At 37.8% G+C, this 14,966-nt stretch overlaps 1 protein-coding gene across 2 annotated transcripts; it reads left to right on the plus strand.

The window, feature by feature from the left end:
* The first annotated feature begins 581 nt into the window (after positions 1-581).
* On the plus strand, positions 582-12,622 carry LOC123866522 (transcription factor SPT20 homolog). Of its 2 annotated transcripts, none has more exons than XM_045908159.1 (18): positions 582-783; positions 879-1,127; positions 2,528-2,677; positions 3,042-3,281; positions 4,114-4,335; positions 4,990-5,142; positions 5,372-5,681; positions 5,953-6,092; positions 6,481-6,554; positions 7,658-7,718; positions 8,053-8,283; positions 8,516-8,641; positions 9,238-9,370; positions 9,901-10,121; positions 10,405-10,557; positions 11,123-11,321; positions 11,631-11,753; positions 11,986-12,622. In XM_045908159.1, exons 1-18 carry the CDS (start codon positions 748-750, stop codon positions 12,069-12,071), a joined length of 2,907 nt encoding a protein of 968 aa, XP_045764115.1. In that variant the 5' UTR covers positions 582-747; the 3' UTR covers positions 12,072-12,622. The 2 variants fall into 2 exon arrangements, with proteins under 2 accessions (XP_045764115.1, XP_045764114.1); XM_045908158.1 differs by having other exon boundaries at positions 2,528-2,683; positions 11,986-12,621.
* The last annotated feature ends 2,344 nt before the right edge of the window (positions 12,623-14,966 follow it).

Here is a 14,966-nt window from a genome sequence, read left to right on the forward strand (position 1 = left end):
ACAACACAAACATTGATTTTTATTAAATATTGTATTTCCATAGATACAAAGTTAAAGTCTAATTTTGTATTAGAAATTACGCCATGCATTTTTAGACACTGTATCGTGGCAACTTCCTGCTAGACACCCAAAACATTAAAGTTTGATGGTGGTAGAAAATACAAAAAATTAGGCTCTATACTAATTTGACAAAAGATTTAGATAAGCAACTTTGTTACTGTTATCTGCTAAAGCCACCATCATCTAAAGACTTCATAGTAGCTGATCGTTCCTCCCTGTGTTTAGGACAATGCGCAGAGAAACTTTCAGCTTTTATAAAATAACAAAGGTCTGGCTCTCACAGACTTTAGTTTATTAGCATCAAGTACCTACTGTACGTAGTACATATTAGTTCCATGATTAACATAAGTTTAGTTTTTTTATGATTATTCAAAAAAAATAGTAGTCGTTCGTCCAGCTGCTAGATTTAAATCCAGACGAGAAAAAAAAAAAAAGATTTAAATCTGGTCACACTGATTTTAACAACTGTCATGTAGCTGTCATGTCAAAACTAAATAGGTAGCTAATGTCAAAAATGTTGATGAACATTGGACATGTTATTTTACTGTCATGCAGTGTGAAACATAAATAAAGCCTAATAGTTTTCTAAAAATCATGACTTAATACTCAAGTCTAAACTGATAAAATGAAATAATATATTTAAAGTCATAACTGCCACTCATATATTTCTTTATAATTAATCACATTATGGATGGTTTAATTCACGCGGCATTGGAAGCAGAGGCAAGTATCAAATTAATATTACGAATTGTTTTCGAGTTAATTTTACAATTTCGTGCGTTATTTAACTCATACACTACATTATATTTGTATTTCAGGTAATATTAAATCGGGCTAAAAATGTGAATACGAACTTAACACATATTGACAGTGGTGTCTCTGATCATAAAATGACTTGGACCCACGAGAAGATGCATCTAGCAGAAACTGTTGACGACTCCAGGATGAAATTTCAACGTAACTCCGTCAGTTCTGTATCTAAAACTACAGAGAAGTTTGATCTGTTTAAAAAACTTCATGAATTGTACAGTGAGCTCAGTCGAGATGAAACTTCACAAACCAACTATGTGAGTACATTTAACTCATATATATATTGTTCTGAATCATATAAATAAATGTCAATGTTTGCCCATCTATTTGTTACTGTGTTTTTTCAATGTTCATCGATTGAGTTGTAACTTCGTATAGTCATTGACATTTTTGTGAAGGTTGCTGACATAGTACCATCAACATACATCCGATGCAACATATATCAGGCATTAGCTACAAGATCTATAAAAGCACCAAGTTGTGAAGATATTTATTTCTACAAAAACCAGAAGGGTGTAGATTTTATAATTATTTCAATTGTTTCCTATATGGTCGGTTTGTTGCATTAAAATGATTGTTGTTTGGAACAAACCAATTTACCTACAACAAACACAAATCATGTACCTACATAATAATATTATAAAGTAATAAAGTTATCGAGTTAATAATGTCCGTTGAGTTCACATGTTGATTTCTAATTTCTTTTTTATGCTTACCAAAAAACCTAAATCTCCACAGCTTAGGAGTTCAATGCTGATGTAGCCTATGTTTGGTATCTACAATAACAGTTCACCATTAACAGTTCACAGCATTAGCAGTTCAATCTTAATAGTTTCGAAGTGCTTTGCCTTGAATTCAATGATGTTGTCTATGTTTGGTACCTACACTAACAGCAGTTCTTCAGTTCATTCAGTAACATCCATCAGATCAATTTGTTCCTATCAAATGTAGCCTACGTCACCCGAACCTTATATAAGTAAAAATGTTTTAGAATAGATTCATTATGTCAGCTCTCATATTAAATCATTATTTCGTTCAGAGCTTAAAATTCCCTAAAGAAGTAAGTTTTAGGGTCACATACTAAAATATTAAAAAGGGAGAGTTCACACCCTGACGGTGTAACTAAGTCTGTCATCCTGTTACAGCTTCTTCCTTCATTAACTACTAGTGCTAGCAACTTGAAATGAATTATTTTAAATAATGCAAGCCCAACCTCCAAATAATAGAAGAAAATAGGAGTGTGATTTTGCAGTAATATGTGTGTTAGTTCCCTCATAATTGCCAAACAAATCTAGATTTGTGTCTGTGTATATGTGTGAATTTAGGTGTTTAGAGATCTTGTTGGATCTCTTGTAAATCCAGGTGGAGCCAATAATAAACTACAGTACCTTAAAAAAGTAGTAAGTACAGGAAAGATTGCACATCAAACTTTAGTAAGAGATTTCCGTTTAGCCTAGTATTCTGTCACTCATACCTATGTGATGTCATTCTCAACAACAGAACTCTACAAAACTGTTGTCTCTTTCTAAAATTTGATGTACACTTTTTCCTGCCAGGTACTATAAACTGCATTTTTACCTATTTACAGTGAACATTATGGTCTATGATATAAAGCCTAGAATAAATTATTCAATTAACCACTTCCCTTTGATTGCAGCAAGGACTAAAAACTACATCTTACCTATTAGAAAAGTTATTGGCTACTTATAACTTGAACACTTTGATAATCAACTTGTATCCAGGCAATAAGGGATATTCCCTGTCATTAAAAGTCAATGGAAATACACAGTATATCCATCCACCTGATGTAAGTGTAAGTAATAAAAATTATAATATTTTGAAATGCATTTAATTCATACCCATACTTAATTTTAGCATTTAAACTGACTGACAATAGTCAGTCAGTTTAAACTTTAAACAATCATCAGTGAGTTTGATGGTTATTATTATCATTATTTAAGAGTTACGAAAAATCTTCGATTTTCCTTGAGAGGGCATGAACAGTGCCATAGACACACTGCTAAGTTAGGCTGGAGCTGGGACCATCCGCCTTGATTAGCCATTTAAAAAATACGTTTTTTGGTCATTTGGCTATTGGCTTTTACAACCTAAAATAAGTGATCCTTTGATTTCACTCTGTATTTTTATTTATGTAATGTTATTTTTCGTAGGGCTCATCAAGTCAAGATGAGACTTTAATTGAGACTCCTCGGTGGCCATATGAAGAGGAAGAACTTCTTAGTTACATAGACAATGAAGAGTTACCTGTAGTGCTTCTGGACCTACTTGAATCTGAGCATTCCTGTCTGTTCTACTCTGGATGCATAATAGCTCAGATAAGGGATTACCGGCAGGCTTATCCAAGTTTTCTATGCGATACTCATCATGTATTGTTAAGGCCAACAAATCAGGTATTTTCTGCTATTATGTATAGTGCATATGTTTTGAGATTGTCATGTCAAAAGTACGATTTTAGTCCTAATTTTAAAGGTGAAAAATACTTGTACTAAATAAAATTACGAGTGCGTTCTCAAAATGTATGCATTATATCACATTATATTTATATGACAATTAATTTTATATTACTGATAAATCATTTTTTTTACGTATGGTATTTCATCAATAATATTGCAAGAGTACATTTGTAGAGTTCATATCAAGGCAGGCAATTGATCAATAATCAAAATCTTGATTTTATTAAGTACTCAAAAGTTATAATTCATTTAAAACTTTAGACAAAGAACAACAAACTCATACTTTTGGCTAAAGCAGACAAATCTGTATGAGTGCAGTGAGCTACGAGTATTATATAATTGATGAGTCCTTGTGTGTTTAGTGTGGAAGCAACCAGCTGAGTATTAAGAAGCATCATAAGATAGTGCAGGAAATTGTTACATTAAATATATTGTAATGTATTGTGATTTGAAAAGATGTAAATCCTGAATTTCTTGCCTTCTTCTTCTTCGACAAGAAATAAATAAAATTTTAATTTAACAAGAAACATGTTGCACATACAGTGACCAAATTCACAACATGAATTTATCGGCAAATCGCAAAAACATTTTGAAATTATAACTCCTGTTTATTTGGCTATAAATGTCACAAAAAGTTAGTTGTGTAGTGCGCGCCAATAAAGTAGATCAACCAGAAAACGGAGTATTCTGTGTATTGTATAAAAACAGATCTTAGCTGGGCGTGAAGACTCATTGTTACTTTAATATTAAGCATGTGATGTTTTTTCAGAGCATAATAACAGACGCGATGTGTATCGGTGGTCGTTGCGGGTGGGCGGGCGAGGAGCGCGGTGCGGTGGAGGCAGTGGAAGCCGCGTTGGTGCACGCGGCCGCGCCCCCGCTGTGCCTCGAGCCGAGGCCCGCGGTGGGACTGCTCGCCGCGAGGCTGCACGCCGCGCCTCGACTGTTCAACACGCCGCGGATACGACGCCAAGCGAGGAGGTTTTCACAAGTAAGTGACCAGCCTGCGGATTCAGTACATAGAGTTACTAATGTTGAAATCTATAAAATGCACTTTGACTTTGCTTAGACTTGAGCTACAGTTAAAACGAGACAGATTCATGCCAGCGGTATAACGCTGTCTCGTTTTAACAATGTCTTAAGTCTGAGCAAAGTCAGAGTGCGCTCTATAGATCTAAGCCTTAGAATGTTACTCCCGACAAAAGCCATTGATTTGTTTTTCTTGTTTCTTACTTTTCTGTAGTGCATACATTCTTTCCTGTAGTGAGATGAAAAATTTTGTGCTTCGTACAGCTGCAAAATTATTTGTGTCTTGGGCCTTTGAATTCCTCGCTCAAGATTCTATTTTAAACAAATGGCGAAAACAGATAACTATTGAATTGTTTTTTTGCATCTAACATTTATTCGCTTTGCTGTTGTGATATGAAAAATTTTGTGTTTCGAACGGCCGCAACATTATTTGCGTTTCGTGCCTTTTTAATCCTACGCTAAGGATTTTATGTTTGTATCTTCGAATCAATCTTAGAATCCTTTGATGGTATTCAGAACAAGTCCTAGCACCAAATAACAACTTTGAAGCCCTGCATAACACATTATTGTATAATATTTCTTTTGATTCTAATAATAATAATTGATTGGTTTACAGGTGGCTGTGAATAGGAAAAGGAAATTGGATCAATTCACACATTATCACGGACTTGAGCTGTTGGAGTTGATTCATCGTCAAAGAGCAAAGAACAGCCGACAATCTGTACCTCATACTCGACTGACTTCCAAATTCCCCAAGAAACCACCAGAGGTAAGCCAATTAATTGATAAATTGAAGAAACTTGTAGTACTTTTATGACCTCAACATTCCTCAAATTCATGTTTAATGAGTTTTTTGTAGTAAAGTAGACTGTTGATGTCTGCAACTTTGGTTTAGAGGTTTGATTTCAAAACGAATTGAAGTCAACTCAGGGATTATAAACTAAGTTGAGTTAAAACATTTTTGATGTAGGAGTGCGATTATCACTAATTCCTTGCAGGTGTTCAAGCCAATAGAACCTCCAAAAATGGAGGCTTTGCCGCTAGCGTTACCATCGGAACCGAGCGGGCCTCTGCGCCTCGCGCGCGCCTACGAGCGGCCGCGGCCCACGCCCGACTGCCAGCCGCAGCTGGTGGAGGAGTACATCCTAGAGACCGAGAAGACGTCGCCGCACGCGGGCGCGGGCTTCTTCCACATCAAACTGTCGATACTACAACGGCCGTCCGATCAAGAGTTCCTAGGGGAGTTGTATGTGGACAGGGATCACGTCGAGGGGGAGAGGAATGGTGCTGCATGTAGATTTACGCTAGGTAACTATTTTGTTGTTTCGTATGTGTTGTAATGTATGGAACTATATGAAACATGGCATACCGCTTGCGTGGCGTGAACGTTCACGTAGACGTAATGCTTGCAGTTACGTCTATGGGTTCACGCGCGTCACTACGCACGTGCCACGTGTACGTGCTGCATACGCAATTGGTGTGAATCGGCCATTAATCTACCCATCATTTAAATATGCCATTTTAACGAACTCAGAGAACCAAAAATATTCCTGTTACTCATGCATTCGTTTTGTTTTAGGGTCTCGACTACAAGCTAATAAATATATACAACAATTTACGGAGATATTTACGGAGGAAGGAAGGAAATCGGTTAGAATAAAACATATCGTACCTGGGCAGCTACCAAGGGTTTCATTTACTGGTGGCATGAGAGAAATGGTAAGTGTCAAAACATATGGTCTGTATTCAGACATTATTTTGAAGTTAAGGGTTTCCTAGACGGTCATGGGGCTTGATGGCAAGTACGTAGTTCGTTTTGCTTGCTCGAACAGCTAGTTGCGCCCGTCAAGCAGCTTGAGCCAGCAAAAGCCACTTTGCTTATTTCTCAATTCTCGAACACTATCCGAGCGTTGCATTTGGCAAAAAATATAAAAATTAGTCACCATCAATCACTGTCAAGCACCTAAATGCTTGATCCAAGCACAAGCAAAAATCTACGTGCTTGCCACAAAGTCGTTTGACCGTCTCGGAAGCCCTTTACGCTAGAGCCTCTGATAAGTGAGCGATTGAAGGACGTAAATGTCTTAACTTTAAACGTGGTTGACAGCTATTGTTGCAGCAGCGGACAGCGCAAGCGAACAGTTCCACAGTACAAACGCATGCGACCACAGTACCTGTAGTGTGAGTACAACATTTGAGTTTTGATGTGAATTTAAACATGTAAACCACCATACACTTAGGTTGAAATCTATAGAGCGCACTTTACTAAGACTTAAGTTTCAGTTAAAACGAGATAGATTTATGGCAACGGTATAACGCTGTTTCTTTTTAACTGTGTTAACAGCCTTAGTATGGTAACATCAACCATAAATTAACGTTTAACCACTTTTAGATTGAATGCCACTTGCACATCATAAAACTACAAGGTCTGTTCTCACTTGCAAGACCTACATAATATATGTATTTATAAGTTTGTGCAATTTTGATTTATTGGAAGTTTTTATCAAAGGTACTAAAGCAATTTTATGATCCACTCTATCTCAGAATACCAATAGAATACTTTTTCTAGGATGCATGCTATCTCTGCCAAATGTCAAAATTAGTTCAGCGGATGAGCCAAGAAAAGATAGCTAACAGACAGGCAGACAATTATTACAGACGATTAAATAAGGAAAGATGAAACGTGTAACATTCTCGCTTAAAATTCTCAGTTCCATATTTAATAGGTTAATAGGTTCCATTTTTAATAGGTTAAGGACGATATTTTACTACCCGTGGGGTAATAAATAATATTACCTATATTGTTCTAACACGTTTTCCCACGTTTACGCTCGGTTTGCGTTGATGTTAAAACTTAAGGAATACACATTAATTATGCAAAATGTATGAAATATAATATGTCCAAACACCTTGAATAATAGACTACGGTCTGTTGGGGCTGCAAATCGCAAACACCAGTCTCAGTTTTTACCTAGTGCTTTGGTCTAAAATGTTTGGTGTAAAATGTTCACTTATCATTAAGTCTGTAATTAAATAAATAAATAATAGAATTATGCCTATTACGGCGATATCCAATAGCCTTGAGTTGTGTTTAAATAATGGGGAGTACTTCTGTTGAACCCAATCTCTAAACGAATAAATTGACAGGTCTAAATCGAGTGCTATCCCTTTCCGTAGCGAGGATTATGAAAGGGATATTAATTTTAGGTCTGTCATTCTAGTTCAGAGATTGTGTATTATAACAAAATGTTTGTATGTTAAACAAATAGTTAATGTTTTGGCAGAACATCTGCAATAGCAGCCACGCCCAATGCCCACACGAGTACAAGGCAGTTACCAATACTGGTTAGTATTATTTGTATTTATCTTTGGTTTTTTTGTTCTGTACATCAATAATAACTTTGAATTCAATAAGCAAGATTCTCATTCTAAGGACCGCGTGCCGCCTTTTCATTATTTATAATATAATGGCACGAGTTTTCTGGGATAATAATGCGGTGCGTGCCTAGACCCTTCCGCATCGACTCTACAATGAAAACGCGACACTAACTTTTGACTACATTGCTAATAACAGGGATAGACGGCTTAACATGCTATCAGACAGGCTATGAGGACTCACTTCTGTCAGCAGTATCCACTAACTGCCATTGTTTTTTTTTTCAATTTATATTATTTCCAGCAGGCGCAGTTACAACAAGTAGGCAACGTTGGAAGTGTTGCGGCAGTGGGCACGGTTGTCGGAAGCGTGGGCCCGGTGAGCGCCGTGGGCACTGTGGGCAACATGGGGGCCGTAGGCAACGTGGGCTCCGTCGGAACCGTGGGCAATGTGGTCAACGTTGCCGCATCAAGCTCGGCTGTTGAGGCTGCATTGAAACAGCAACCTTCACCTACACCGCGGTTGTCACCTCAGGTATGAATCCATACTAATATTATAAATGCGATAGTTTGTCTTCCTTCATGTTTTCCTTCACCATTAAAGCATATCATATTAATTGCTCCGAAACGCACATAATCCCAAAAAATTAGAGACCTGGGACCCCCACCCCGGTTCAGCTGAATAGGAAGCCAACGTATTAACCACTAGGCTATCCCCGCTCTCATAACAAAATACCGCTAACGAGAATGTTCGTTCCACGTGCCAGGCATCAACAAATCAGTTGCTAGCGCAGCAGTTGACCAACCCGCCGCAGCCGCTGAACCCACAGAAGATGCAGTCCGCCATCATACACATACAGCACCCGCTCATGTCGTCCTCTGGCTCGTCACAGGTACGCCTTATGGTGACGCTTTAAAGGCACAGTGATGTTAGAGTTTTACATGATAAATTAGTTGCTAGCGCAGCAGTTGACCAGCCCACCGCAGCTGTTCAATCTGAAGAAGATGTAGTCCGCCATCATACACATACAGCATCCCACTCATGTCATCCTCCAGCAAATATTAGTAGATTTTGCATTGATTCACGGAAATAATTACAAATAATAACCGGCCCCTTAAATTCTAGAAAAACCATCGAAATTAGTATTATATTTCCGATTAGATATGTACATATACTTTATTGCACCATAAAACAAATGACAGGTTACAAAAAAGAAAACTTAAAATACAAAAAAGCGGTCTTATCGCTTAATAACGATCTCTTCCACACAACCTTAACGCTAGGGAGAAAACAAACAAATGGACAGATAGTAAAATAAGTGGTATTTTTAATTTTATAGAATGTATTTACTCATTTGTGTGCAATGAAACATTCTTCAAGTTTTTTCAGGCAGTGAATATTTATTGATCTGCACCTGATAGCCTACCAATAAATTAATCAATTCAAACTTCTCTTACGATTGCTTATGTCTGGTACGATATTTGGCAGGTACAAAGTATACAATATACGAGTACGACGACTGCGCAGCAGAAAGCGACAATAACCAAGCCGCTATCAACAAACCCGGCTATAAACGCGCTTGTCACTAGTCTTATGAATTCGGCACAACAATTCCAACAAGGTTTGTATTCACATCTGTATTGAAATACTGAATAGCATAAGGAATTTAAACTAAACAGTAATTTATAAAAAAATCTACATTTTTAGGGTTCCGTAACTCAAAAAGAAAACGGAACCGTTATAGGATCACTTTGTTGTCTATCTGTCTGCCTGTTCGTCTGTGCGTTTGTCTGTTGTGTCTGTCAAAAAACCTATAGGGTACTTCCCGTTCACCTAGAATCGCTAGAATCATGAAATTTGGCAGGTAGGTAGGTCTTATAGCATATGTAAGGGAAAAAACCGAAACCCTGAATTTGTATTACATCACTAAAAAAAATTAAAATGTGTTCTTGAACAAGTAATTCACTAAACCACTGCTATGCTATGAAACTAAAGCTTTATACACTTGAACATACGTTTTACGGTATAGCTTACTTCACCGTGAGATGGAATAACTAAACAAATTAACATCTCGTGAATATATTAAAGTGGCTTTAATATTAATATGGCTTTTTATCAGATTTAAGTTAAAGTGGTACGGTGTTGTTTTAGCGGCGAGTCAAAACGCTGCCAAGGCGGTCGTCAGTACGGCGAGTAGCAATGCGACGATACTGAACCTTCTAAACAGCGCGCCTGCCGCCATGACACATGTCACGACAGCGGATAACTCGCTGGACACACACAAGCTACTCAAACGCACTGTGTCGATAGCGGGCGCGCGGCTCATTGCCGCTTCCACGAGCGCTCACACCATACCCACCTATACGCAGCAGGTGAGTAAGGAGCCTTATAGATTGCGCCATGTTGGGACTGCTCAGTAGTCAGTTAAAGGTCATTATACGAGGTCGAACCTATCGCTTATACCCATGACACGTCACGACAGCGGATAACTCGCTGGACACACACAAGCTACTCACACGCACTGTGTCGACAGCGGGCGCTCGTGTCATCTCCCACCATACCCTGCACTTACCTATACGTAGAGGTGAGTTCTAGATGATTATGAATAGAGGGTGAATAGAGGGATCATGTTAACAATTATAATAATTTGTTCAGGTTACATACACCCGAGAGAACGACTCGACGAACGTGTCAAGTAGCGAGAGCGCTCTGCTGGAGCGGCTCATGGGCCCCGAGCCTGCAGCCACTCCTCCCTCACAGCCGCAGCCGCAGCCCCAGCCGCAACCGCAGCCTGTTTGCCATTTGCAGGTAAATGATAGTTTGTACAGGTTACATACGCCTGAGAGAACGACTCTACGAATGTGTCCAGTAGTAAGAATGCTCTGCTGGAGCGACTAATGGGCCCCGAGACGGCCGCCACTCCTCCCTCACAGCCGCAACCGCAAACGCAGCATGTTTGCCATTTGCAGGTAAATAATAGTTTTTTTACAGTTCACTTTCTTGGTGTAAGAGTTTACGTCGAAGAGACGAAATATCTAGTTGAGACGTAGAAACCAGCCCAGGTAGAAGACATTTCCGTCAAAAATTACCCTTTTCAGGGGGTTGTCAGATTCAAGTACTATTTAGGGACCATAATAATTCATAATCATTTATTTTGCCAGAATATGGTACATGCATATTATTTACATGTGTCTTAAGAATCCACATCGACATATCCTGCCAATTAACTTCTTTAATAAGGAAAAAAAGAAAAGTGAAGTTCATACTCCACTTTTCTAAATAACAATCCTGTAATTTATCGCTCAGAGTTCCACACCTTAGGGCTTGGTAAAGGCTGTATGTTGATTGATAATCTTGTTCACCTTGTTTCCAGGGTCTAAGCCTAACATCCTTGCAAGGTCTTCAAGGCATTCAGGGTGTGCAGAATGTGCAAGTACAAATCCCGGGACTGTCGGCGCCTATATCGTTGTCGCTGAACGTGTCGGGCGCGCCCAGCGGCCTGCTGGTGTCGGTGCCGCCGACCACGTCCGTGGTGCTAACCAACCAACCCTCCGTGCTATCTTTGCCTATTGGTGAGTTTTCAATCAATCAATGAGCCTGTTTCCGTCCACTGCTGGACATAGGCCTTCCCAAAAGCGCGCCACCACACACGATCCTCCGCCTTCCTGATCCACCCACTTCCCGCTATCTTCTTAAGGTCGTCAGTCCAACGGGATGGTTATTTTACATTTTGTTGTTTCTGTTATTACCGTTATTTTATTTTTGTAATATTTTTTTAAAAACAGGTAATATGAGAATAATAAATAAATGAGAGTAGTCCATTTAATATGCAATGTAATTAAACCTATCTATGTTTTGCTTATTCACGTGTTGTTTCGCAGCGCAACTAATGTCAGGCAGCGTGAAGGGCGGTGTGAGGGGCGGCGCCGTGCAGGTGGTGCGCGCGCCGCGCCCCGCGCGCCTGCCGCGCCCCGCGCCGCGCGCGCCGCTGCAGCCCGCTGCCGGTACGTTACTATACCAAGGGTACAGGGGCAAAACATGCAATAAACTTGCAATCTTGCAAATTCTTATAGCCTCAATGGACCCTGGACTTCATCTAGTTCTAAAGTATTTGTCAAGACAAATCCAACGAGCCCAAATACGACCGAGTTTTTAAGAAAATATGAATTTATAGTTATCATTCTGCATCGCATTTCTAAATATTTTAAGATTTCTTATTTATAAACTTTTTTTCAGGTACAACTCAATTTATAACTCAGGCGCAGACGCAAGCGTTAAACGCCCACCAAGTACGACGAAAATCTAATCCTGATAGTTCATAGTAAATGCTTAAACTTTAGCCCACTGCCGATATAGTAAATTAAAATGTAAATATCTGCATATACTAGATACAATTTATAGAGGAAGAGTGAAAAAATCTGCGTGCAATATTGATCGATAGATCTCTAGCAGACTCTAGTTTTTAACTAAAATGAACTTTTAATAGACAACTATTTATATTCGCCGTATAAAACTCAAATACGTACCGTTACCATGAGTTCCCACTGAGACTGAAAGGTTTGAGGAAGAGTCATATAACTCTTTCCTAATATTTATTAAGCTGCTTTTTACATCAATGCAATCATATTTATTTACTTTTATGAATTCAAAGGAAGTATGCTTACATTCTTTTTAGGTTCCGTACCCAAAGGGTAAAAACGGAACCCTTTTAATGTCACTCTGCTGTCTGACTGTTTCTGTCTGTCCGTCCGTCCAGGTGTCACAGGTCTCTAGCTCGTAAACGAAATGCGTTACAAACCTGTTTTTGTATTTGGTGTAGAACGTTGACCCAAAACCTCATTGAATAGAGTATTAATAATTTTTTTTTTTAATTTTTATACCTTAGAAAATAAAGTAAGGGCCGTCAAAGTTGTCAGTTTTAGACCATTTTCGTGACGGGGGCTATCTCAAAAATTAAACTAGTTAGGAATATGAAAGGAGATTGGCGAATTCCATAGAGTTTCAGACCCAAACTAACAGAACCGTGAGCCTCAAGCCCACGTTCACGAATCAAACTTTTCATGCTTGTTCTAGTAAACCAGTCTAACAAAAAACTTCATCAAAGTCTATCAAATAAAGTTGGGAGAAAAAAGATATTCACTTGTATTGCCAGGTAACGGTTATTTATAATGTGTGCTTGTAAATAATTTATTATAGTTTTTATCCCCATCTAAAAGTATCAGGCTTACACAGAAAAATGCTCTGAAAAATATTATCAAAATTAAATGATTTCTTAATCTGAACGGTTTTTAAAAATGCTGGGGCCAAATTCGCCAACCTCCTTTATGTATATTATGTAGTACTGTACTGTACTTAAACAACAAATACTGAAAACAACGATTTATAAAATAGTTTGTATGCTGTGATCAAAACAAACAAACTTTTTTTGGGTTTTCTTTCACGGTGTACTGCGATGTTCTAGCTCGGAAAAGAAATATTCATGCACCCAAAATATGTACGGAACACTAAAAGAGTGAGAGCCGGCTCGCACTTGACTGTTTTTATTTTATTTCATATACAATTTCATAATCATGTATACAGTAACTAATGAATTAGAGTCACAAATAAATTATAAAGGAAATCGTAAAAATTATTTTAGATGTCTTGCTTGTAAAATTGGATCATGACAGGAATGTGACTAAATTATAAGCGGTATTTAAACAATAATAATTATGGTTCAATTGAAAAAAAACCTATAATATTATAATTATTTTAAAGATTTTATATTATATCTTGTTAGAAATGTTTGTATCATTTGTAAATAAATAATTATTATTGTTAAATATATAAATAACAATCGATGTAGTCCTTGTAAATATAAAATAACATAGTATGCAATGACTTTTTGTTGGAAATAAATCAATTAAATCGTACTTAAAGGAGTGTATAAATATCAATTTTCTGGTTATGCTAAATCAGTATTAATATTGCTGTTCGCGCAATTAAATAACCTAAAGATAAAAACGAATTATCAATACGTCCTGCCGCTTTAGCACGAAAGTTTTGATTATCACATTGCTATTATCGCAATTGCTGTAATTAGCTGAATTTATTGTCTTCCTTTTATTGCGCATTTTAGCCATAGATATATAATAATACTATTTACATAATACGCTAGATATGCGATTGAAGTGTTTTTAAAACAACTTGATTGTTGCCATTTTGGCGCTGATAGCAGCAATGTGCGTCATTTGAGCGTGCTGGGAACTAAGGCTGAGATTTATAGTGCGCACTTTGACTTAGCTTAGACTTAAGACACTGTTAAAACGAGACAGCGTTATGTCACTGGCATAAATCTGTCTCGTTTTAACTGTAACTTAAGTCTGAGCAAAGTCAAAGTACAGCCTAAATATATTGATGAAACATCTGTCAACACGAGGACCATTTGATACATAGTATAAATTTCAATTCCCGGTAGGATAGGTGGGGTGCTTCAAATCGCCGCTAAAAATATATTTATCATTTTATACAGCACGCCATATCTAGCATACTATGTAAATAGTATTATTATGTATGTATGACTTTAGCCAATCGTAAGATAGTGTCAGCCAACCAGAGACGAATGTGATTGTCGGAATGTATCTATCAAACTATGGCGCAGGGGGCAACTGTCGGTTAAGCCCGCCATGCAACTAAACCGTGTGTGATGTGAACGGATCGGACGCTTAAATGCTAATAGAATGACCTAGAGAGCCTCTGCTAACTTCACTATACACAACTTCGTATTACCACAGACTACTCAAGTGGCCCTTCTTACGCGCTTCTCCATACAAACGTATTACGCATATTATTCTATTATTTATAGTAAAAAATCTAAAACTAAAGCAGACATCGATTTATTTCTCCACTGTTTGTGCCATAAAATAATAAATTTAGGAATCGCTATTTTAGGGCAAATTTTGAGGCAACTTCGTGTAAATATAGAAACTAAAAAATCGAAAAATAACGTTATGTCACACTTTATAATGATTTAAAATGTCTTTACTTCGTGTAAAAAAATGTTTTCTTTTGATAAAAATAGACGTAATTTCAAACGTCGTCGATTTGAATTTTCACTTTGCCGTTTTTGACAAAAAAAACTTGTATCTCAAGCAAAATTCTTTCACCCGGCCTCTCTCGAGGTGTGCGGTTAGAAGGAAAGGATGACACGCACATATAACGTCCACCGCACTGCACCT

The sequence above is a fragment of the Maniola jurtina genome, chromosome 6, assembly GCF_905333055.1.
Source record: "Maniola jurtina chromosome 6, ilManJurt1.1, whole genome shotgun sequence".
NCBI classification, from domain to species: Eukaryota; Metazoa; Arthropoda; class Insecta; order Lepidoptera; family Nymphalidae; genus Maniola; species Maniola jurtina.